The sequence below is a fragment of the Vulpes lagopus genome, chromosome 5 (assembly GCF_018345385.1).
Source record: "Vulpes lagopus strain Blue_001 chromosome 5, ASM1834538v1, whole genome shotgun sequence".
NCBI lineage: Eukaryota > Metazoa > Chordata > Mammalia > Carnivora > Canidae > Vulpes > Vulpes lagopus.
Window position 1 is genome coordinate 12,560,454 of NC_054828.1, and position 25,405 is coordinate 12,585,858.

The 25,405-nt window shown below is 58.3% G+C and overlaps 1 protein-coding gene across 1 annotated transcript; it reads right to left on the bottom strand.

The window, feature by feature from the left end:
* Nucleotides 1–4,173: 4,173 nt before the first annotated feature.
* MCM5 (minichromosome maintenance complex component 5) lies at nt 4,174–24,252 on the bottom strand. The gene is made up of 17 exons (XM_041754034.1): nt 24,130–24,252; nt 23,445–23,619; nt 21,720–21,846; nt 21,499–21,627; nt 19,199–19,371; nt 17,903–18,058; nt 16,201–16,367; nt 15,719–15,890; nt 14,792–14,903; nt 13,403–13,546; nt 12,786–12,851; nt 12,336–12,512; nt 11,617–11,729; nt 10,123–10,251; nt 9,012–9,154; nt 5,436–5,563; nt 4,174–4,523 (listed from the first exon to the last, which is right to left on the bottom strand). The coding sequence occupies exons 2-17, from the start codon at nt 23,609–23,611 to the stop codon at nt 4,422–4,424; spliced, it is 2,205 nt and encodes a 734-aa protein (XP_041609968.1). The 5' UTR covers nt 23,612–23,619; nt 24,130–24,252; the 3' UTR covers nt 4,174–4,421.
* Between the last annotated feature and the right edge of the window lie 1,153 nt (nt 24,253–25,405).

The following is a 25,405-nucleotide window of genomic DNA, read 5'->3' on the forward strand; positions in this document are numbered from 1 at the left end:
GGGTGCAGGCCTGGTGAGGGTGGCCTTCAGTTACCTGGGGGCTGGGCCCCCGTCAGAGGTCAGCTGGCAGGAAAGGTGAAGAGCAAGAAGGCAGAGGGAACAAGCCTGGCCTTCCCAGGGTGGCCCTGTGCTGGGGCTGGGGGGCTGACGGGCCTCTACCTCAACTAACCCTCCAGTCCTCCTGGGGGGGACAGGGACGGGGGTGGTGGACCTACAGGCACCACCTTCCATGGAGGAGGAAAGGGAAGCCAAACAGGGAGATGAAGCCGCCTGCCCCACAGAGGATGTGTCCGCAGGGTAGCCTGCAGTGGGCTGGGGAGGGAGGGCCACCCCCGCAGCAGTTGGAGCAGGTGGGAGCTGCACCCCTACCCAGCTCAGGATCCTCCTTCTCCAGTCCACGAAGGCCGCCCACCCAGCCTCCCAGCCTGGGCGCCCCCTCCCACTGCCACACTGGAGGCCGGGCAGTCTCCCTCCTTGCTCTTCGCAGCCTCCGTGTAGGTGCAGGGGGCTCCCGGATGTCCAGGCATTCTCGTGGCGCCGGGCCCCGCTGCTCCCTCTGCGGGAGGCCCTCTGTGCTCACCTGTCCTCCGTGCCTCTCCCAGGAGTCCACTCCTGCCCTCACTACCCACAGCCAAGCTGGTGCCCACCCTGGGTCCACACTGCCTGCCCATAGCGCCCTGTACCCGGAAGACTGACTACACCCGGGCAGTCCTCCCGCTGGACCAGGAGCTCCTCCAGGCCAGACCCAGCGCTACCCCAGCGGCCTGCTCAGCCCAAGCACCTGGCCTACCTAGTGAGGACACAGTGCAGGAGGCGGAGTGGCACGGGGGTTCAGGGCACAACCAGGTTTGAATCCTGACCCTGCCCTCAAAGCACTGTGACACGTGCCGCCCCGAGCCTGTTTCCCCATCTGTAAAATGGAAGCAAACCATAGCACCCGCATCCACTACCGCCAGAGGGCTAAGTGCATCCCAGCCAACAAATGTGGGATGACAGGGGTACCACTTTGCAGTGTCTGAAGGTGAGGCACCATCACGAGACCCCAGGCGAACATAATACCCCCTGGAGAAAGATCCCTCTCCGCCTCCAGAAAACACAGCCCCGGCTGCAGGGCTAAACCTCACTCTCCTCTCAGCACCCCCAGGCAGAGGAACAGAAAGCTGAGGTGCACAGCCGATACCCCGACGTGCTCGTCTCTCCCTGCACAAGACGAAAGGTGTCTGTTAAGTGTCTCCCTTCAGCTCAGGTCATGATCCCCGAGTCCTGTGACCAAGCCCCATGTCAGGCTCCCTGCTTGGTAGGGAGTCTGCTTCCCCCTCTGCCCCTGACCCCACTCATGTGTGCTCTCTCTCAAATAAATATAATCTTAAAAAAATAAAAAATAAAAAGATGAAAGGTGTAGTGGATCCGGAAGTGCTCACACTGCTCTCAGGAAGACGGGCATCCAAACAAGGTGACAAAGAACCATTCAGAAGTTCTCCAAATTACCAAAGAAGAAAGGGCTTTGAGCAGGAGTGCATCAGAGGAAGACTGATTTAGCTCCTCTCGTCGCTCCATTTCCTGGAACTGGGGAGTCAAAGAGCTTGGAGCAGCTGGAAATTGCAGTGCACACACTCCTGTCACAACGATGACCATGCTGATGCATCCGGGCTTCCTGCTCGAGCGTGGAGGAAGATCACACCATCTCCTCCAAGGTCACGGCTGCCTTCATTTTTACGTGGTGGTTATTTTTAGCACCTGCTCTTCTCATAATTTACTAGAATAAAATGTTTCATACCTTTGAATACTCACGTTTTGCTTGAGTCTGCATTTCTAAATGCAGCTGAAACATCGAGTATTTTATTTCACTGAGTCTTCTTTCATTTTATGAATCCTACCCTCACGTTGGTGTTTCAATATTATGCACAATACTGACAAAACTCCAGTACTGTTCATCTCCTCTTATACTATTACTAGAGCTTTTACGATTCAAGCCTCGCAACCTGTGGTGCTAAACTCAGGTGCCCACAGATCAATGGGGCAGAAATAAACCCACATATACACGATCAATTAATTAACGACCTGACAGACGGAAACAGACACCGGGGACAGGAAAGCCCCTCCAGTGGGTGGTGCTGAAAACTGGCCACACACAGAAGAAACTGTGGACTGCTACCTCACGCTGTGGACTGCTACCTCACGCTGTACACAAAAACTCAAGGTGGATTAGAGACGAACGTAAGACCCAAAACCATGAAACCCCCAGGAGAAGACAGGGGCAAGCTCCTTGACCTGGGTCTTGGCGATGACTTCTTGGCTCTGCCACCAAAGGCAAAAGCTACAACAAACGAGTGAAGGGACAACCTCAAAATAAAAAGCTTCTGCACGGAGAAGGGAACTGTCAACAAAATGAAAGACCGCCCTGCACTAGGGGAGAAAGTACCCGCAAACCACCCACTAACAAGGGGCTCGTATCCAGAACATGTGAACTCCTGTAACTCAACCACAAGACAGCAGCGATGTGATCAAAATACGAGCAGGAGACCGTTCTCTGGAGGCCTCATGAGAAGATGCTCACCACCACCCATGAGCAGAAAAACGCAAATCGAAACCACGATGAGCTAGCACCTCCCACCCATCAGAATGGCTTGTGCCAAAAACAAGAGGAACAAGTGTCGGCGGGGGCACGGAGGGAAGGGAAGCCTGGGGAGCTGGTGGTGGGAGTGCAGCTGCCCTGAGAGACGGCATGGAGGTACCTCAAATAACCAACACTACAAGGGCCACAGGACCTGGCAACTCCACTCCTGGGTATGTCAGTAATTACACAGAGAAAATGAAAACACTAATTTGAAAAGAAACAGGCACAAGCAGGTTCACTGCAATGGCATTTACAACAGCCGGAGTATGGAAACCACCGAGGCATCCATGACAGGGAAGTGGATAAAGATGAGGAACACGCACGCACATGCAGAGATATTACCCAGTCACAGAAAAGGAAATCCTGGGGCGCCTGGGTACCTCACGGGTTGAGTGTCTGCCTTTGGCTCAGGTCGTGATCCTGGAGTCCTGGGATAGAGTCCCGCATCCGGCTCCCCATAGGGAGCCTGCTTCTTCCTCTGCCTATGTCTCTCATGAATAAATAAATAAAATATTAAAAAAAAAAAAAAAAAAGGAAATCCTGCTATTCAAAATGTGAATAAACCTGGAGGACACCATGCTAGCTGAAGTCAGAGAGAAAATACCCTATGATCTCACTTACATATGGAATCCTGAAAAAAAAAAAACAAAACAGTAACACCTCAACAGACACAGACAACAGATAGGTGGTGTCAGGGATGGGGCTGGGGAATGGCCGAAATGGGTGAGAGGTGTCAAAGGTGCACACCAGCTCTAAAGGACGTCATGGGATACAACACCCCACACGGTGACTGCAGTTGCTAACACTGTACTGAGCATTTGAAAGTAGCTAATAGAGACCTAAGATTTTCCATCACAAGAAAAAGAACTGTGTAATGATGGAGGTTAACCGGATCCAAAAAAATAAATAAATAAAGGAAATGGAAGAATAAATGAAGGCACATCCTCAGGCACAGGGAAGTCCAGTGCCACAGCCAAGGCCGCACAGCTGTGGGGAGCCCCCCAGGAGCAAAGAGGCTCACAGAATTCCAGCACCTCTGCTTCTTAGCCACATCACAGCTCTAAGGCCTGGTGGGAACCCATGTCCCCAAATCCCAAATGCCATCAGTCTCACCACACGGCTCAGTCTGCCCAACTACTTGGCTCCACTTATCCTAAACACACCCCTACAAAGCAAGTGTGTCATCCTTTATGGCTCAGGAAACTGAGGCACAGAGAAGACTGGTGAACCAGCCAGTCCGAGGCAAAACCACGGCTCGTGCCCACCCTCCAAGCTGCTGGGCAAGGGTGGAGGCAGGCCGACCTCCCGCACTCTACAGAGTGCTTGCATGCATGCTAGCTCTGGTGGCATTCTCACCACCGCCAGCAAGGAACTGGCCGCATCCCCACTGACCAGTTCAGGAACTCAGAGAAGGAAAGGGAAAGAGCCTGAGTGGCCGATGCAGGTCAGAAACCCGTTCTGTCTGACTCCAGGGCCTGTCCTTCCCCCACACCTGCTTTGCCTTAAAGGCAACGTGGGGGTGGCAACAGGCTCCCTGGCACAGAAGCCCACAGGCATACAAACACACCACGGCTTTATTATTTCAACAAACTCCAAAAGTACATTTCCTGGAGCTGCACCAGAAGCAGACACCCAGAGGCAGTGAGGTGGGCAGGGTGCTCCTTCCACCAGGGCAGGTGGGGACCCCTCCACCCAGGAGGGGCATAGCACGTGGGATGTCCAAGACAGCGGTGGGGAGGCAGAGGCTGGCGCCATTTGGGCTGTGGGACGCAGAGGCAAGGGCAAGTCCACGGGGCAGCAGGGCTCACTTGAGGCGGTAGAGGACCTTGCGCTGCATGCGATGCTGGATCTCGCCCCGTCGCAGCATGAGCTGCAGGACCTTGTGGATGGCGTGTTCCGGGTATTTCTGTGGACACAAGGCCGGATGCAGGAGCATGCCTCCCGAGGGAACCCCAAAACAGCCTCTGGCCCACCCACTGGCCCTGCGGAGCCCCAAGGGAACCCTCATGTCCTCCCCACTTGTGGAGAACCTGCTGGTTTATAAAAGGCCTTCACAACTATCTCCTTTGCTCCCAAGAAGAGCTCACATGTCCTGAGCACATATGGGGCGAATGTCACCTCACCCGGTCCCCACGCAGCTGTACTGCAGTTATGCCCATGTTACAGGGGAGGAGCTGAGGCACACAGAGGCTAAAAGTCACACAGCAATTAAGTGGCAGAGCTGGAACTGTCAACTGAGTCCACGGACTCCAGAACCCAACTCTTGACCCCTAAACCTCTCTGGAAGCCTCGGTCTGCTCACCTACATGGGGCGTGGGACCACCTACTGCAAGAAACTGCTGTAAAGACTGAAACCGGATGATGCACATGAAGAGGAGCTGAAACCAGCAACTGATGGATTGTTCCTGTGGTTTTGATGACCACAAGCTCTCCACGGCATCCGGAAGGCCCCACCCCCTCTCTGGGGTCCAGAGCACTGTCCTTCGAGAACTGCACGGCTCACCCTCCAGCTCTGCCCCTCTCATCCCATAAAAGCCAGGCAGTGGGGGAAAGGACAGATGGGGGAGCCTGGGTGTATCTCTACGAGAACGCCAGCCCCTGTCCTCTTCTCTAATGGGACAGAAAACCACCTCCAGCCCAGACTGAAGCAGTCCCTAGGGGACAAACGACAGGAACCACTGCCCCATCCTAATCCCAGGCCCGTCTGTTGAGCAACAGGACACAGGTGCCAGGTGCATGAGGACCAGGCTACAGGAGCTGGCAGGAAAGCCCCAGCCCCACTACCAGGCCCCACTACCAGGCCCCGGGGAAGGCGCACCTGCTTGGTAAAGTCCTGGATGATGCTGTGCTCTGACACCTGGGAGCCGATGGCAAAGCGGCGCTTTAGCTGCTTCTCGATGCGGCTCAGAAGCTCCTGGTCCTCCTGGCTGGTAAAGCCCTCCACCCCTATGGGCAAAAGGAGACAGGTGGGTGGGAACAGGGTGCCCATGGAACTCAGTATGCCCATGGTGGGAGGCCTGGGGAGACAGGGTCCCTGAGACAAGAAAGGTGGCTCAGAAGAAAAACTCAAAAGGAGAAAAACCTCAAGGAAGGGGAGGAGCTCGCAGCGTAGGCCTGAGCAGATGGCTCATGAGCGCCCCGAGTCAGCAGACAAGGCCCGCCTGTGCTGAAGGATGTTCCAGGCAGAGGGGATGGCAGCTGCAAAGGTATGAAGGGAAAAACCTGGCTTTGTTCAAAGCCCAGTCCAGGGGCCAGGGACAGGTTTTGCTGTGATTCTGGGAGAAGCAGGCAGTGGAGGGCTCTGAGGAGGGACATGAGCTGAGTATGCTGGTAATGCAGGGACCCAATCCGGCTGGTCAGGCTGCCCGGGCAAGCAGGAGGCTCCTGACTTCCAACTACTGTTCAGGGTGAGTCTCTCCTGCTGAGCACGGCCTGCCTACAGATGCCGTGGAGTTTCAGCAGAGGAGACAGTGCAAAGCCCCTCAGAGGGACTTCAAGGCTCCAGGTTCAAACGGGTCTACATGGCAAACTCCTACACAGGCTGCAAAACCTAACTCAAATGTCACTGTCCCAAATCACATGTGCCCTCTGCATCAGCATTCCAGACAGCCCTCTGTTCACCAATGTCTCACCAGACAGAAATCCCCTCCAGAGCAGAGAGCAGAGGCAGCCATCCCCAAGGGGGAAGGGTAGGGGTGATCAGGCCCTTCCCACCACCCCAGGTCCCAGCCACTCCGGTCCTGGAATCTGCCAAGCCTGCACCCTCTGTGGAGGCACAGCATTGAGTCTTCCCTCTATCTACCCAGAGTTCTCTCTGGGTCTCATAAGACCCCCCAGGGCCTTATGTCCTCACGTTGCACTAATGCCTCCATAACATCACCTCCTCAGAGACAGACGCCATCCTGACCACCCCCCCTCCATGGGGAGGCATCTTCTCCTCCCAACACACCTGGCCTGCCACAAACCCCCACCCCACTCCCTGCCACAACCCCCCCACCTCACTCCCTACAGAGCCATCTGCCTCTGCTATCTCTCCCCTCACTCAGAATGAGGCCCACAAGGTAGGGACTTTGAGGTCCCTTCACTCTTAAACCACGACCCTTGGAATGGTGTCTGGCAAACAGGACACCCACACGTGAAGGAATGAGCCCATTCCAGGAGAGCCTGCTCAAGGCCGAGCTCCAGGAGGGCCCGCTCAAGGCCGAGCTCCAGGAGGGCCCGTTACAGGCCGAGCTCCAGGAGAGCCTGCCACAGGCCAAGCTCCAGGAGAGCCCGCTCAAGGCCGAGCTCCAGGAGAGCCTACCACAGGCCGAGCTCCAGGAGGGCCCGCTCAAGGCCAAGCTCCAGGAGGGCCCGCTCAAGGCCGAGCTCCAGGAGAGCCTACCACAGGCCGAGCTCCAGGAGAGCCTACCACAGGCCGAGCTCCAGGAGAGCCCGCTCAAGGCCGAGCTCCAGGAGGGCCCGTTACAGGCCGAGCTCCAGGAGAGCCTGCCACAGGCCAAGCTCCAGGAGAGCCCGCTCAAGGCCGAGCTCCAGGAGAGCCTACCACAGGCCGAGCTCCAGGAGGGCCCGCTCAAGGCCAAGCTCCAGGAGAGCCCGCTCAAGGCCGAGCTCCAGGAGAGCCTACCACAGGCCGAGCTCCAGGAGGGCCCGTTACAGGCCGAGCTCCAGGAGAGCCCGCTCAAGGCCGAGCTCCAGGAGAGCCTACCACAGGCCAAGCTCCAGGAGGGCCCGCTCAAGGCCAAGCTCCAGGAGAGCCCGCTCAAGGCCGAGCTCCAGGAGAGCCTACCACAGGCCAAGCTCCAGGAGGGCCCGCTCAAGGCCAAGCTCCAGGAGGGCCCCCTCAAGGCCAAGCTCCAGGAGGGCCCCCTCAAGGCCAAGCTCCAGGAGGGCCCCCTCAAGGCCAAGCTCCAGGAGGGCCCGCTCAAGGCCAAGCTCCAGGAGGGCCCGCTCAAGGCCGAGCTCCAGGAGAGCCTACCACAGGCCAAGCTCCAGGAGGGCCCGCTCAAGGCCAAGCTCCAGGAGGGCCCCCTCAAGGCCAAGCTCCAGGAGGGCCCCCTCAAGGCCAAGCTCCAGGAGGGCCCCCTCAAGGCCAAGCTCCAGGAGGGCCCCCTCAAGGCCAAGCTCCAGGAGGGCCCCCTCAAGGCCAAGCTCCAGGAGGGCTCGCTCAAGGCCGAGCTCCAGGAGAGGCTACCACAGGCCAAGCTCCAGGAGGGCCCGCTCAAGGCCGAGCTCCAGGAGGGCCCCCTCAAGGCCGAGCTCCAGGAGGGCCCCCTCAAGGCCAAGCTCCAGGAGGGCCCCCTCAAGGCCAAGCTCCAGGAGGGCCCCCTCAAGGCCGAGCTCCAGGAGAGCCTACCACAGGCCAAGCTCCAGGAGGGCCCGCTCAAGGCCAAGCTCCAGGAGGGCCCCCTCAAGGCCGAGCTCCAGGAGGGCCCCCTCAAGGCCAAGCTCCAGGAGGGCCCCCTCAAGGCCGAGCTCCAGGAGAGCCTACCACAGGCCAAGCTCCAGGAGGGCCTGCTCAAGGCCGAGCTCCAGGAGAGCCTACCACAGGCCAAGCTCCAGGAGGGCCCGCTCAAGGCCAAGCTCCAGGAGGGCCCCCTCAAGGCCGAGCTCCAGGAGGGCCCCCTCAAGGCCAAGCTCCAGGAGGGCCCCCTCAAGGCCAAGCTCCAGGAGGGCCCCCTCAAGGCCGAGCTCCAGGAGAGCCTACCACAGGCCAAGCTCCAGGAGGGCCTGCTCAAGGCCGAGCTCCAGGAGGGCCCGCTCAAGGCCGAGCTCCAGGAGGGCCCCCTCAAGGCCGAGCTCCAGAAGGGCCCGTTACAGGCCGAGCTCCAGGAGGGCCCGCTCAAGGCCGAGCTCCAGGAGGGCCCCCTCAAGGCCGAGCTCCAGGAGGGCCCCCTCAAGGCCGAGCCTGAACCCAGAATAGGATCAACAGGGGTCTGACCCACACAGGCCCATGGGTGGAGAGATCTGCAGTCCAGCTACGGAACCACACCTTGGCACCCTGACCCAGCCCCCAAGTGCCTGTCTTCTGTGTGCCCATCCGGTCTCTGGGGGCAGCTGGACACAGAACAAGGAAAAGAGTTCTGGAAGCACTCAAAATCGTTATGAGCTTAGGGCAGGAATGCTATCCCCGACAATGATAAAATCACAGTTCTTAATCATTAACAGAGCCAAAAGGATCATGTTCAAGGGTCTGAGGGAGAACGTTGTGGCTTCTCATCAGGGAGGAAGATGGAGGGAAAAGGGCCAAGCGCAAGGGAGGTAGTTCAGAGATGCTGGGCCAACGCACAGAAGCAACACAGGCTCCCAGGCTCTGGGGCACTGCCTGGCTCCCCCAGGGCACCAAGCTGGGACCTCAGCGTGGCCGAGTCCGTGTCCCAGGGGGTCCGCTCACCTGACAGAGTGCCGGACAACGCGGCGTCCAGCGTGGACACCTGGAAGAGCCGCAGAGCCTCCTCCACATCTGCCTCTGTGGCAAAGGGCTGCAGCTTCATCTTGCTGAGGGCCTCGGCGATGCGCACAATGGCCTCCAGCTGCCTGTGGGAGCCATGGGTGGACTCAGTTCACGGCCTCGCCCCGCCCAAGGGAAGAAGGCCGCAGAAGAGACTGCTGCCCTTTCCTCCTTGGTGACGGAACCCCGATTTTGACTCCGGCATGTGGCACCCAGCTAAGACATTCCCCAGCCTCCCTTGCATCTAGACGTGTCTATGCGACTAAGATTCAGCCAACAAGTTCTCAGTCCAAACGTTTTGTGGGGATTTCAGGAAACATCTTTAAGGAAAGATGGGCCCTTCTTCCCCTTCCTCTCCTGTCGCCTGGAATGCAGAGGTAATGGCTAGAGATCCAGCAGCCATCTATGAGGATGAGGATGAGCCCAAGTTGCTAATGACACTGAGGAGCCATCACACCAACCCTGTACCACTTACCCTCAAACATCTTTATGTGAGAAGTAAATTTTCAATTAACTGACTTTACTTTTTTGAGTTTTTTCTTTTTTCTTTTTTTTTTTTTTTTGAGTGTTCCATTACTTACAGCTAAATCCACTTCTAACTAATCCTACTAGAAACAGGATCCAGCCCAGGTAGGCCCAACCTCCTACCGTATAAACTCAAAAGAATGAAAAGTTAAGAACTATGAAAACTGAGGTCCAGAGAAGGAAAGGAATTTCCCTTCAGTCAGAGTGGGCCAAAGTCTAAGACCCAGGTCTTGAAATCCCATGACCAGGCCCTTCCCTCACCCCCAGGCTTTCCTGCAATGAAGGAAGCCAGACAAAATTCAGAAAAAACAGGTTCCACGTTTCCTCAAACTTAAAACAAGCCAAGAAATACATATCATCAGGGAGGCCACTGCTGATACTCCCCCAAGCTGACCTGACCAGCAGCCCTTATTACGGGCCTGCACAGTGGTAATAGGGGCCCTTGGCCCCGGGCTTGCTGGGCACATCCTGCTGTGTAAACTGAGGCCCGTCCTGCCCACCTGGGTCCAGTCCCCTGGCCCCTACTCACCGCACAGTGATGGGAATGTTGGAGCGGCGGTCGCTGTCCCTCTCATGCTGCCGGGCCCCGCTCCGCATGATGATATACCGGTTCTTCAGTTTCTCTGCAGCCTCTGCTGATAGCCGGGGGCCACACTTCCTGCAGGATGGGGGAGCAGCTGCCATTGGTCCAGGAAGGAACCTTGGGACACCCACTGTATCCCCAGCCAAATGACATCACAGATTCAGGACAATACTCAGATCACCTAATCCCACCCTCCTCCAGAGGATAAGAAACCAGGCCAGGAGAAGGGAGTCCATTCCCCACAGCCACCCAGGACCTGGCATCAAGGTGGGGTGACTCATACCCAGGGCCAAGCCCCCGAGGATGTGGCCAAAAGGAATTGTGACGAAAGGAGATCCCCAGGTGGCTCAGGGGTTTAGCGCCTGCCTTCAGCCCAGGGTGTGATCCTGGAGTCCCGGGACCAAGTCCCACATCGGGCTCCCTGCATGAAGCCTGCTTCTCCCTCTGCCTGTGTCTCTGCCTCTCTGTGTGTGTGTGTGTGTGTGTGTGTGTGTGTGTTTGTGTGTGTGTGTGTTTCATGAATAAATAAAATCTTAAAATAATAATAAATTAAAAAAAAAAAAGGAATTGTGACAAGGACTGCTGGAGCAGGAGCTGCTGGGCTCATCACTGCAGCTGGGGGGGCGGGTACTTAGGGACTCACCTGACTACAGCACCTCATCTCCCGCAAGAGGGGCCCTCGAAGACCCCCACCCTCAGGTTTTATCTCCAACAAGAGACAAGAGAGGCAGAGGTGCAGCTTCCCAGCACAGTGCCTGGGTTCAAATCCTGGCTCTGCTACCTTCCACTAACAACCTTGGATGAGTCACTTAACCTCTTTCCCTCTGCTTCTCCGCCTCAGTCCTACCTGTACGATGGCTTACTACAGCACCCACAAAGGCTTTGGGACAGGGTTAAGCTCATTCACACGTCACTCACTCAGAGGACCACCTGGCACTGAACACTAACTATATGCGGGATCACTATTACTGGCAATTTGTGAGAAGAACGAGAATAGAAGTCGCAGCTGCCATTTCCTGAATGTTTCCTCAGTGCAGGGCTGCACTGAGCACTCAATCATCTGTGCAATCCTCACAAGAACCCTAGGTCACACCAGTCCAGGGAAAGAGAGGCTCAGGGGCCAACCAACTTGCCCAAGGTCACACAGTGGGGCAGATGTCACCCAGAGCCCACGCCCACAGGGTCCCCATTGCATTACTGCCTCCCTGCACGTAAGAGTCCTGGCGGGGCTTCGAGACCTTCTAATTCCTACCTTCTCATTTTAGCAACGGGGAAACTGAGGCCGGGAGCCACCGCGTGACCTGTACAAGGTCAGATAGGAGCAAAGCCCAAACCCCAAAAAGGGCCTCATGTCAGGCATCCTGTGTGAGAAGCAGGCCCAGGCTTCTAGGTCCCCTCCCACCCCGGGAGACTCCCGCAGGGCCTAGGTCCAGGACTCACGCTCGGCAGTAGGCAATGAACTTCTTCAGCTTGGTCAGGTCCACCTCACCCTCCACAGCCTGGGTCTGGGTCAGCGCACTCACGTGCAGAGTGATGACGTGTTTGGCCAGCATCTAGGGGGGCCGAGGGGACACTGGGTCAGCCCGTGGGCCCTCCTGAGCCAGCATCCCCACACAAGTTGAGCAGGCAGGGAGGGTGGAGCTGGAAGGGCCAGAACCCACGGAAAGGAGGCCCCTCTTTTCTTGCGAGCTGTGAGCTGATTAGACAAAATCCCAGAGCTGCCAGGGCCTTATCTGCCACCAAGAAGAGAGCAGCTGGCTGAGACTAAGACTGGCAAGGGAGGCAGAGACAGAGCTCAGATACTGAGCCCAGAGAAGGGTGGGCCTCACACCCCTAGCCTCACTCCCTACATAAGCCACTCTGTCCCTTCCAGAAATGTTCTGGCCAGAGCTGGGGTTCTGTTACTTGCAGAGTCCAGTTCCCTTGGATGAGTCCAGTTCCCTTTTGGATGCAAGGGGCTGGGCCCCAGGGAGGGAATCATTTACCCAAGTGCAAGCACAGCACCCCCAGGAGCAGGACTCTGGACCCCTGGCCCAGCATTCTCTGCAGCCACTGCCCCCAGCTGCCTGTTAACAGGCAGATCTGATGGGCAGGACTTAGCACCAAGGCCCTTGTTTACCTGCCCTCAAAACCACGGTCCCAGCCTGCTCAGGACTCACCACATCCCTCTCCTCATTGTGTTCATCCTTGACGATGAAGATCATGTCAAAGCGGGACAAGATGGTGGGCATAAAGTCAATGTTGTCCTCCCCCTTCGTCTCATCCCATCGACCGAACACCGAGTTGGCGGCAGCCAGGACAGAGCAGCGGGAGTTGAGGGTGGTGGTGATCCCGGCCTGAGAGGGGGAGGGAGGGGAGCAGAGGACAGACATGAGGAGCCAGGGACATAGCCCTCCGTGCAAACATGCGCTCATTGCAGCACGCCAGGTGGACAGACACCAGGCCAACGGATGTTAGGCCGACTGCTGCCACCAGCGGACATGGGCCAACAAGCCCCAGCCCTAGGTGCATAGAGCAGCCCAAGGCTGGGGCCCAAGCACCTACCCCCACCCCCGGCCCTGTCCAGCACCCTCCCCATGGCTGGGCCAGGCTGCATGGCAGCCACGCACCTTGGCTATAGAGATGGTCTGCTGCTCCATGGCCTCGTGGATCGCCACTCGGTCGTCTTCCCGCATCTGTGTGGGGCAGAAATGTCTGTGGCACCCAGGCGAGGGGACAGGTGACCAGGGCAGCAGAACACCACGCAGCTACCAGTCCCAAGACCCGACACTACACCAGGCCCACGGCAGGAGCTAGGTGGCCTCTCATCCTGCTGACAATAAGCTGTGTGGGCCTGGCTCTCCTATCCCCCTCTCGAGATGTGGAAACTGAGGCTCAGGGCAGCCCCGGTGGCGCAGCGGTTTAGCGCCGCCTGCAGCCCAGGGCGTGATCCTGGAGACCCGGGATCGAGTCCCACATCGGGCTCCCTGCATGGTGCCTGCTTCTCCCTCTGCCTGTGTCTCTGCCTCTTCTCTAGCTGTGTCTCTATGAATTAAAAAAACAAAAAAAAACAAACTGAGGCTCAGAGAGGTTCAACTACTTCCCTCTAGTAACAGGCCCGGAGACCCAGTGCTGGTCTCCAAGTCAGAGGTGGTTGCTGCTGTCTGAGCACAGGAGGCCACAAGCCCAGCCCCACGACTACGAGGTGCTACCCACCTTTCAGCCGCCACCTCACCATCAGACCCACCTTGTCAAACTCGTCAATACAGACAACTCCACCATCGGCCAGGACCATGGCACCACCTTCCATGATGAAGTTCCGGGACGAGGGGTCCCTCATCACTGAGGCTGTCAGGCCAGCTGCACTGCTGCCTTTCCCAGATGTGTACACCTGGGCGAGGGGAGGGAGGTATCAGGACTCAACCCAGCTCCAGCTCCAGGCCCTCACCCCAGAGAGTCAAGGGCTCAGACTGAAGTGGCTCGCCCAGTGTCACGCACCAAAGCTGGCTGCAGAGCCCTGAACAGAACCTGTACTCCTCCCTCAGGTGGAAGGCAGTCCTGGCACCAGTCTGGTCACTAGGTTCTGACCAAGGGGGAATCCACATCCACATGGTCATCTGAGCCCCACCACAGCCCTACGATGTAGCGCTCAGGGCCCCAGCTCACAGGTGAGCCCATGGAGGCCCACAGGAGAGGAACAACCTACTTCCAGGTGGCCTTAGGGCTGGGATGGGGACTCCCAACCCCTAAGGAAAAGGCTCTCCCTCCCCAGGCCCTTCCTCTTTGTGCAGACCCACATGCCCCACACTGCCACTGTCCAAAGTGAGGTGAGCTTATGGTGTAAAACACACACGGTTTTGAACTTAGTGCTTAAAAAGAGAACGTAAAGCATGCAATGGTATTTATATTACACTGCACACTAAAAGAGTTAACACTTCAGATACACTGAATTAGAATACGAAGATTTATTTCCTCTACTCCTTTTAGTCTTTCAACGTGGCCATCAGACACTGAAAAACACCCCACGGTGCAGAGTAGAGCTTGTGTGTTTTCATCAGACAACCACCAGAGTCCACACCGGGCATCTCCCCTCTCTGACCAACCCGCGGGCCATACCTCCCACCGGCGCAGCCCTGTCCCCCTGGGTCAGCTTCGTCCCACTCTGAGCCCCCAGACCCACTGACCACAACACGGAGGACCCCGCCTACCATACAACTGGGGTCACATCCCTGTGCTCGCACTTACTAGCTGTGGGATCCCGGGCAGGAGTGACCTATTCTGTGCCGTTTCCTCTTCCTTAAAAGGCACCACAGTACCCACCATGCAGTGAGCGGAGAATAAGGCCAGCACATCTATGCGATACAACTTGCTCAGGGTCCACAGCCAGCTAGCTCCTGGCCAGGCTGAGACCCAAAGCCATGCTGCCTCTCAAGCTACACTCCACCCACCACCCCAGATCCACCCATGCCCGATGGCCCCCTTCCTCCACTCTGTTCTGTCCTGACCATGACCAACAAGAATAAGGAAGAGACTGTGGGGGGCCAGCCCCCAGAAGGCCCAGGGACCCCGCGGCCCTGCCCGCAGCCTGCCTTCACACAGGGGCAACCAAGCAAAACAGCAAGGCCCAGGCACTCACCCCGATGGGAGAGCACTTCTCCACAAACTTCAGCAGCTGGGACTTGGCCGTCCCGGGGTCCCCCAGCATCAGCAGATTGATGTCTCCTCGGCGGGTGAGTCCGTCGGGGAGCCTGGGGGAAGACAGGCAGGTGGGCAAGGATGAGACTCAGGCCAGTCATAGGGCGAGCTGGCAGTCGGCCCCACAGCCTGCGTCACGAGCCTCAGAGCATCGGACAGGCAGGGGCTCTGGGCTGAGACCCTCCTGCACAGCAGCCACCATGTCCCCTGCCTCGCCCGTAGTAACGTTGGAGGAAACAGTTTGTCTCCAGGGCAGGGTCGGCCAAGGACAGGACACTCAGGGCCAGGGCACACAGTGTCTGATCAAACATCCCTTCCTCTGAGGGTCACCATGAGGACTGGCTGGGTGTCGCACACACGAAAGCGCTTGCAAGAAGGCCAGTGCACAGTGAGGACCCCGTATGTGGAGGCTGCTGGTACGGTTATCGTCCTAGCTCCACTGCTTTCTAGTTTCAAAAGGACACATGCTGTCCTACAAGTGCTATGTCCTTTCCTTCCCTGTCGCCAAGGAAACTTGGGCCCAGAGAGGTGGTATCTCTCACCCAAGGTCACACAGGAAATAAGCAGCAAAGCAGAGATTTAACCTCTTGTCTCCAGACTCCAAGCCCAGAGCTCTCCCCACTGCATCTGCTGGCCCCCTCCCCCAGGCTGCCCCTAGCCCAGGTCACGGGATCCCTCTGGGTAGGAGAGCACGGACTGGCCATTAGCGGGCTGACAGCAAGGCTGGATGCTGGAGAAGGGGCTGGGAATAGCAGGCAAGGCTGAGGGTCCTGGGAAAGTGAGAACATTCAAGTCTTGAGCTTCGGCAGCTCCCTCCATGGGCCAAGCACCCATCCCCTCCCCAGACCTGGCAGTACTGAACCCCCACCTCTTTCGGGAACCCCCAAACAGCAAGCAGGCGATGGCCTTCTTCATGTCTGTGCCCCCAAAGATGGACGGAGCGATGCTCTTGGAGATGACCTCGTAGACATTGGGGAGGGCGGCCAGGCGCCGGAACTCCTCCTCTTCCTGGGGGGTCACGGCCCCGGCAAAGCTGCGGCCTGGGTGGGTGGGCCGGAGAGGGAGGGCATGTGGGTGCTGTGTGAGGACACCCGGCCAGCATGGTCAGGGCCTCCTGTAGGTCAGGCCCCAGAGCCTGGCCAGCACAAGCCTAAGCTGGTTCTCGGGGTCCAGGAAGGAAGAGGAAGAAGGGTGGTCTGAGGACCTGGAGGGCTGGACCCTGGAGGCTCCCAGGTACCACTGGGAAGGGTGGGCAGAGGGAGACAGGGAGGCCCAACGATAACCCAGGGGAGAGACAGCAGCGGGGCTGGGCGTGGGGGCTGGCACAGGCAGGGCCCAGGCCCCACTCACCGGAGCCATCTGTGTCCACCTGGATGCCCAGGACACGGATGTAGGAGCTCCGGATGCCCACACCCACCCTGTCACGGCCCTTGCTGGTGGTCAGGCCAAATTTCTTGATGGAGTAGATGCCCATGATGGTGACCCTGTTCCCAGGGACAACCTTGTCACACAGGTACCTGAGGAGACAGGGGGAGGGGAAACAAAGATTAGAGCCTGCTGGGGACAGCGAGTCCCTGACCATCACCCACCCTGTCACCCTCACCTCCCGGGCTGGCCCCAGGCCTCTCCATCCCTCGGGGCCCCCACGCCAAGCACGCATGGCCCAGGTAGGACACTGAAGACCAAGGCTGCATTGGTCTTGGTCGCCGTTGGTCGCTGTGGTGGCCTTGACCCTTCCCTGCCCTCAAGGACTCATTCGTTCCGCCAGTTGGGGCCACAGGGCAGGCTCAGCGCTAGCCCACCCAGTCTTCAGAAGCCCCATCCCCATCTTAGCTGCTGCGGACTCGTCGCAGGGCTCCCCTCAGCCACCTTGGGAAGCCTTCCTCCACAGGCCCTCCAGCTTCTCTGCAAGGGTCACCACCACCCCCCATTTCTGCCTCTTCGGGGCTCCATGAGCTCAGTCAACTCATCCTGCCTCTGGACTTCCAGGTTGTCTTTTCAAAACTAAGATGCTGAAACAGAAGTCTCTGAGTCCCTCCAGTCAGAACCGCAGTGCAGCACGGAGGGGACCCTGGGGGCACGTAGCTGCACTCTTGCCACTTAGAAGCTATGTGGCCTCAACAAAGTCACCGCACCTCTCTGAGCTTGGAGGTGTGGGGAACAGTGATAAAGTGATCGGACGTGCTCAAGAGAGGACACAGACCCAAAAGTGTTCTTTCCACGTGCCAGAAATAATTACATCCCACAGAGGACTGTCCATGGGCGTCTTGTCACAGTTCTGAGAGGACTCTGGGGCACCCTTCCCACGCACCACTTCTTAAGTCTGGACTACAAACTGTGTGGAGAATAACCTAACAAGCACCAAATACTTACTTAACTTGTATCAAGGGCCTATACAAAATAGGCTCATTTTCCAATTAACATCTCCCAGCAGCCTCACTAGAGATTAAGGACTGTCATTGAGCCCACTTTACTGATGAGGAAACCGAGCCTTCTCCAGCTCATGTAACTCACCCGTCTGACTTCTACACGCACAGCTGCCACTGATGACGCTAAGGAAGCCTATGGATCCACTCCCCAGGGAAACACACGGCACCACAACACCAGCACATATGTCCAGGTGTGCAAGCCCAGGTGAGGAACAACCCCCACAGCTACAAGCCTCCCTCCCAGGTGGCCCTGAGGGGACCAAATGCTAGCCAAGCACCCTAGCACCATCCTCCTTCGGCAGAACCCGAGGAAGAATGCTATCAGAGAGCCTGGGACACGGGCGGGGCAGGGGGCTCTCTGAGCTGCAGGGACCCTCCCAGAAGAGCCCAGGCTCAAAGCTCTCAAAGCCAGCCAGTCCTTTAGAGTTCCAGGCCCTTGTGTGCATGGTGGGGCTCCGGGCCCCCGCAGATTCCAGGAGAATGGGAAGAGATGGAAACAGATGGGAAGCACCAGTGTCCCTGTGAACAAGTGTCCAGAACAAGCCGTCCTCTCCTCCCACCACACTCACCAGCCACAGCCAGGGCCACCTGCCCCCAGGGATGCCCACCCCACCCCACCTCACCTGTCACAGTAGAGCTGCATGTGTCTAGGCATCTCGCCATGAGGCACCGCGTCAGGCAGCTCCTGGAGCTTGAGCGTCTGGAAGTCCACACACTTGCACTTGTCAGGCATGATGAAATAGGGGTCCAGGGGGCACTTGGGGCGCCCAGCCTGATCCCTATAGGGTGAAGGAGAGAGGGTCACTGGAGTTGGGGGACAAGATCCAGCCAATGGCAAGTTTAGGATTCTGGGAGTTGCTGGACAAGGCCCTTCAAAGGAGGGGGGGACCACAGACCAGGCCTGGCTCCTCCATTAACTTAAAGGACGCAGACAAACCACACTCTCAATTCCCGTAAGGCTTGGTGTCCCCACAGGTAGCTCACCAATGACCTCATGAAACCCCCACTCCAATCCCAGGAACTCCTGGTGAGGGTCTGGGCACGTGGAGACCATTCTCGGGGTCTAGGCCTCTTCTTACCCCCATGTAATGAAGTCAGAGTTCAATTACTCTAGCACTGTTACAGCAAAGCACCCACTACATGCCAGACACTGTTCAATGGGCCAGGGGACATGGCAGTGAACATTTCAGTGGGGGAGACTGAAAAAGCCAGCTGCCAAATGGCTGCAGGACAGAATAACAGTGGTGCCCCATGCTGTCAGGCAGGTGGGTTAGAGTGACCAGGTATGCGTGCACCATGTGTAAGATGGAGGCCTGGGGAGGAACCTCTGGGAGATGACATAAGAGAAAGCGGACAGAAGTGAAAATGAGGACTGTGGAGGGCAGAGGGGAATGTTTGGGGCAGAGGAAATAGCACGTTCAAAGGCCCTGTGCCAGAAGTATGCTCAGCAATCCCAGGAACCGGAGGGATGAAATGAGGCTGGGCCTAGAGAGAGGGAGGACAACCAAAGGCCAGAAGAACCTGGGAGTGGGTCCTGGAGGGTCGTGTGGGCCAGGACCACGCCTAACTTTGGGTGACATAGAAATGACTGGGTCACCCGCAGGGTAGGCACCAGCTGCGGGGTGGAGAACAGCCTGGAGGCTGCCCTGGCAAGCCAGTTTGCTTTAGAAGACCCCAGATGGACTGTCCCCTGGACTGCTTCTCCCTCCCAACCCTGGGGTCCCCACAAAGGTTGTGTGGGCATCCTAATGCGAACAGAACTCACCAACGAAGGATACTACACCTTGTTAGCAGCCCTGGTGCCCAGGCCTGTGCCACCCCCGCAGGGCACGCCCCATGCTGCAGGCCAGTCCTCCCCACCCCCATCTCCCTCCAGACGTCACTCCCAACAGTCACTGGGCCCGGCAAGGCCCACTCACGTGTTGCACTTCCTGGGCAGGGCATAGCCCTCCAGGCCCGGGCGCATGACAATGTTATTGAGCGTGTTGCGACAGCTCCGGCACTGGATAGAGATGCGGGTGGCCTTGGCACGGACCCCAGACGCTGAGATGATGATGCCAGGGATCTTCACCAGGTGTGACATCATGTCCGACTGCACAGAGCCACCAAGAGGTGGTTGGTTAAAGGGAGACAGGGATAGCAGATACGATGTGATAAAAATCTCTTCCTAGGGCACTCAGCTGGTTCAGTCAGAAGAGCATGTGTTGGGGCAGCCCGGTGGCTTGGTGGTTTGGCACTGCCTTTAGCCCAGGGCATGATCCTAGAGACCCGGGATCGAGTCCCAAGTCAGGCTCCATGCATGGGGCCTGCTTCTCCCTCTGCCTGTGTCTCTGCCTCTCTCTCTCTCTCTCTCTCAGGAATAAATAAATAAAATCTTTTTAAAAAAAGGGGGGGGGGCACATGTTTTTCAGAAACAAACTACAAAGATGCGAGTGTCCTGGCACCCCAGAATCCTGAGCTGGAAAGGATGGGTTTCAACCCCTCCAAGCCACCCCGACAAATGATCCTTCTGGGGAGGTCTCCTCCCCATCACAGGAAATCCACCACCTGAAGCAGGCCAGGTATAGCCTTGTTCCTTGAAGCACGCTGTGTCCTCCAAAATAAGAAGTGTGTCCCCGGGGGAGCTGAACCTTGCCTCTCTAACCAAACAGCTCCCCCCATAAAACAGGTCCAACGGATGCCACTTCCACAGAGAGGCAAACGTGACATGGAGCTTGATTCCAGAGTCACGGAACCCCTCCTCAGTGCTGGGAAGGCAGAGGTAAAGCTGACAAGCTCCAGGGTCCACCACCCTGCTTCTGGAACAGACCTGCCACCGTGTGAGCCAAAGACGGCTTGACATGGGCCCCGAGAGATCTGCATGATGTGGGGACACAAGCAAAGACCAGAGCATGGCCCTGGGGGTGCAGCACATGATGAGGAGGTGCCATTAGCTAACTGGGTGACTCTGGGGCCTATTGCAGAGAAAGCTGAGCACAGGCACGTGCTGCCCTAGATTCTAGCAACAGCCCTATGACAACTACCACCATTCTGACCATCATCACTTCCTGCTCGCTGCTCTCCTGCCTATTTTATAAATTTTCCACACGACAGTCAGAGAAGTCATTTGCAAACGGAACGGGTCCATTCGACTTAAACATACACTGTCTTTCTACTGTGCTTCATAGAGGATCCAAGCTCCTTCCCTTGGCTAGAAAAGCCCTGGCCCTCTGGCCTCTTCCCTCCGTTTCCCCCTGCCCTTCCTCCAACCCTCACCCATACTGGGGTCCGGCCACCCCGGCTGCTTCTTGTTCCTTGAAGCATGCCACCATCCTACCTCAATGCCTTTGCACCTGCTTCTCCTTGAGCCTGGAAGGCTCTTCCTGAGGCTGTCACACCTCTGACGATGCATCACTCAGACTCCCTCCAACATCACTTCCTCAGAGGCCTCCTTCTGACCACCATCCACCTCCCTCAGCCACTGTCATGTTTACCTCGTTCTTTTCGTTCCTTCGCAACTGTACCCGGCTCCTGAAGCCATCGCCATGTCCCTTACCTGTCTCTCCCACCATAAGCCCCATGAGAAGCCAGCCCCATCTGTCTAGAGTGAGGGTCTAGCCCAGCACCTAAGCGAAGCAGCCTTCAGTATTTGTCGGTTAGAACAAACACCTGGATGACAGACCGGCTCTGCCCACCCTGCTTGCCTCCCAATCGTTCTCTAGCCACACTGGCTTGTCCTTCAACACGGCCTTGAACATAGCATGCCCTCCTTGCACTCAGGCTCTGCAGGAGCTGTGCCGCCACCTCCCTGGAGTGCTCTCCCAGCTGTCTGCCCCCCTGCTTGGCCTTTGCTCAGGTGGTTCTCCACCAAGGAAGCCTTCTCTGCACCCCCTGACTTCCTCCACTGAGCTTACGATCATCTACAACCATCATGGGTGATACTCTGGTTTACTCAGGGTCCCCCTGCACACCCCTCAGGGTGGGGGGTATAAAGTCCACAGGAACAGGAGTTTGTTGTTTAACATTGTTTCTCCAGAACCCAACTCAATCCTCTGCCCACAGAAGGAGCTTGGTAAACATTTGTCCAATGAGTTAATTTTACAGAGGAAGAAACAGGCTCAGAGGTCTGGTGAGCTGCTCAGGGTCGCACAGCCGGCACTCAGGTCTGTCTGTGTCTGAAGCTCCTATGCTCCGTGCAGCGGCCACTGTCACCCTCCCCCCAGCCTCTAAGTGGACCCACCTTGAGGCTACGAATGCTGGACGGACTGGCGTCTGACTTGAGCATGACCTGAATGTCCTGGAGCACCTCCTCCCCTGTGGGCCGGGGCCGGGTCACCTCATCAGCCACCTCCTTTGCAGCATCCTCTAGCTGGAGAAGAGGAAGGCGACACCGGTTAGTGACCAGAGCAGGGCCAGCCCTGGGGGATTCAGCTCCCTGAATGGGGACAGGTTCCCACTCACCAGCTGCAAGTGCTCGGCCGGCTGCTTGTACAAGTAGTCAGCCAGGTCCTCGTCGAAGCTGGCCAGGTCCTCCATCTCCACTTCGACCCAGTACTCCCCCAGGTTGTAATGGCGCTTGAGCTCATCCCTGGAGTGGGCAGGTGGCAAGGTGGAGGCAGGGCGGGGTGCAGAGAAGAGGACATCAACACTGGCTGAGGTGCACCTGCACCCTCACTGTGCCCACATCATCACCATCGTTGCTCCTACTCCTCTTCCAGAACACACATCAACTTCCAGGTGGTTCTGTGATATAACCCTGTGGAGGATCCCTGTTTCTCACAGAGGCATCCTCAAAAAACAGTTCTGTTTAAACACTCCCCAAGATGGCTAAAGGATATTTCAACACTCAGACAGGGCTGTGGGCACAGGTCACTTTGGGATGTTTTGTTTTTTTCTCCCTGCAGGACCCCCTGGAGCCTTTTACTTTCTCTCAGAGGCTACCAAACCACAAAGCTCAAACCTGGAGACAAGATGGTAGAGACTACCTTATTGACCACCAGATGGACTTCTACAGAGCATCCATCCCATGGGACTACCATCCCAAAATGCACTTAGGGACACTGACCTACGCTATGCAGAGCCCTCTCTTCAGCCTCATCTCAGACCTTAACCCCTTCGACCTTATGTCCCAGAGCCACATGCAACGGCCAACCCTGACCTAGAAAGCACTTTACTATAACAGACCACCCATAACTCTCCGCCCAGGCAGGCAACTGCTTCTGTAGAGAAGGCCCTCCATATCTGAAACTCTTCTCAGCTGGGGGCCAAAGGTGGGCTCCTCTGGAGGCCCTCCCTAACTCCCCTTTGCTATTCCGCCTTGGAGGCAACTGTCACTTTGTAATTTATCTCTTGGCCTCCACACCTTGACCTCACTGACTTAGGAGCTTCACTGACCACTGACGTACAACCTTCTAAAGAGCAAGCAACAGGACCTCTTCGTATCTTAGTGCCTAGCACAATGCCTGGCACACACATGGTCAATGTCAGCTGATACATGAATAAATGGAGGCAGAATTGCTGACACTCGTTTACTGATGACACGGAGACCGTTACCTGGAAGTCACTCAACTAATAATTTCACGCCCATGTCTGGACCCACAGATTCAACTCCTCTGCATTTCAAGGTGCTAAGGTTAGAGGCTGGGCTTGCCAATGGCTATATAATGACAAAGAGCAGGTTCAGTGGGTAGCCCAGCACCTGGAACAGTACCTTAGTGCCTGGCAGACAGCAAGTGCTGATCAACAGAGGCGGCCAGACTGGAAGGAATGCCTAAGTGAAATTAAATCCTGACCATCACCTTCACCTTTTGCACCCATAGAGGGCTTGAGTTTACCAGGCATCAGAGACATGACACAGAAAAACAAGAAGTGAACAGCAACCAGTCCTAGATAAAGAACCAAAGGGCCCAAGGAAGTTCTAGCTGATGGTTAGGGGCCCCGGGGGGTTTTCATCAAAAGTACAAAACCAAATGCGCCGCGGAAGTGGCCCGGATGAAGCTCTGCTGGTACCCAAATCCTCAGGCCTGAACAGGCTCCTTCACCTCTCCGGGGCCCTGTCCCCATCCATGCACTGGGGCACTAACGCGCTCAGAGTGCACACGCGTGGCCACAGCGGCGCCTGCTCTGCGGCGGGGGGGGCGGGGGGGGGTCTCCAGCTCCCCAGCTCCCCACCTCCCCGGGCCGCACCTGTATTTGAAGGTGAAGCCGGTGCGGTCGGTGCCCACTCGGTACTGCCGCAGGAACTCCTTGAAGCGCCTCTGCAGCTGCGATTTGCGCGCCTGCCCCTCGTCGGCCGCGGCGTCTCCCCCGAAGCTGTCGCTGTAGAAGATGCCGGGGTCGTCGAAGCCGGACATGACTGCGCCTGGCACGGGGACGACCAGCTGGAGCAGGCCGGGGGCGGCGGCGGCCTCCGCTCGGAGGGAAGGGGCGGGGGACCGCCGCCCGCCCAGGACACCCTGCCCACCCCGCCGCGCCCTCCTGCGCGGACGCCTGCGCACGCCCCGGCCCCCCCGCACCCCGGCCCCGGGTCTCACCTCGCTCCCCCGCACGCCCCGGCCCTCCCGCACCCCGGCCCCGGGTCTCACCTCGCCCCCCCGCACGCCCCGGCCCCGGGTCTCACCTCTCCCCCCCCCGCACGCCCCGGCCCCCCCGCACCCCGGCCCCGGGTCTCACCTCGCCCCCCCGCACGCCCCGGCCCACCCGCACCCCGACCGCCCGTTCACCTCGCCCCCCCGCACCCCGGCCCCGGGTCTCACCTCGCCCCCCCCGCACCCCGGCCGCCGGTTCACCTCGCCCCCCCGCACCCCGGCCCCGGGTCTCACCTCGCCCCCCCGCACGCCCCGCCCCCCTGCACCCAGGCCCCGGGTCTCACCTCGACCTCCGAACGCCTCGGACCCAGCACAAGAGCACCTCCGCGCCCGCCGCCGCCTTTCGCGGGAAAAACCAAGCGCCGCGTCAGGGCGCCGCGGCCGCTGCACCCTGATTGGGTCCCCGGGGGCCCGCAGCCTGCGATTGGGCCGCTCTGCGCCTGCGAGCTCCGCCTCCCGGACCGGCCTCCGAATCCGATTGGCTGCTGTCTCGTGACGTCAGGTCCCCGGCCTCCGCCGGGCTCCATCTTGCCAGGCTGACAATTTGGCGCGAAACTTCTGAGCCGGGAGGAAGTGGCGGCGGCGGAGCTGGACGCAAAGATGGCGGAGGGGCCCCGGGGCAGGACCACTTGGGGGTTCAGAAGCTGTGGGTCCCGGGGGGAGCCCGCCGCCCCTCCCCGGCAGCCCCTCCCCGAGCCCGCCCGGGCACCCCCCTCCCCGCCACCCCCCTCCCCGAGTCCGCCCCGGCACCCCGCTCCCCGGCAGCCTCCTCCCCGAGCCCTCCCCGCCACCCCCCTCCCCAGCAGCCCCTCCCCGAGCCCGCCCGGGCACCCCCCTCCCCGCCAGCCCCTCCCCGAGCCCGCCCGGGCACCCCCCTCCCCGCCACCCCCCCTCCCCGCCACCCCCTCCCCGAGCCCTCCCCGCCACCCCCCTCCCGGAGCCCTCCCCGAGCCCTCCCCGGCAGCCTCCTCCCCGAGCCCTCCCCGCCACCCCCCTCTCCGCCACCCCCTCCCCGAGCCCGCCCGGGCACCCCCCTCCCCGCCACCCCCCTCCCGCCACCCCCTGCCCCCTGCGCCGAGCCCTCCCTGGCATGCTCCCTTCGAACTGAGGTTGGAGAGAAATCCAGAATAAATCTCTGGGCCCAAAGTTGGCTGATGAAGGGACCCAAGGGGATCCCTGGGTGGCGCAGTGGTTTGGCGCCTGCCTTTGGCCCAGGGCGCGATCCTGGAGACCCGGGATCGAATCCCGCGTCGGGCTCCCGGTGCATGGAGCCTGCTTCTCCCTCTGCCTGTGTCTCTGCCTCTCTCTCTCTCTCTCTGTGACTATCATAAATAAATAAAAATTTAAAAAAATAAATAAATAAAATGAAGGGACCCAAGGATGTTTTCTTAGACCCAGAAGATTATTTTTTTTGTTTTCGTTGTAAACGACTTTTCATTCTTTGGCAATGCTTAATATTTGCTGAAATTCACAACCAGGTACCCAACCTAGCTTGAAAAATGGCAAGATTGGGGGAACCTGGGTGGCTCAGCGGTTTAGCGTCTGCCTTCGTCTCAGATC

What these genes read in the sequence shown, in the direction of transcription:
- MCM5 (XM_041754034.1), bottom strand. Translation starts at nt 23,611, where the DNA reads ATGTCCGGCTTCGACGACCCCGGCATCTTCTACAGCGACAGCTTCGGG. An exon ending in GGTGGACACAGATGGCTCCG is followed by an intron (nt 15,891 to 16,200) that starts GTGAGTGGGGCC and finishes CCACCCACCCAG; the next exon opens with GCCGCAGCTTTGCCGGGGCC. An exon ending in AACATTCCCATCACTGTGCG is followed by an intron (nt 9,155 to 10,122) that starts GTGAGTAGGGGC and finishes TGGCTCCCACAG; the next exon opens with GCAGCTGGAGGCCATTGTGC.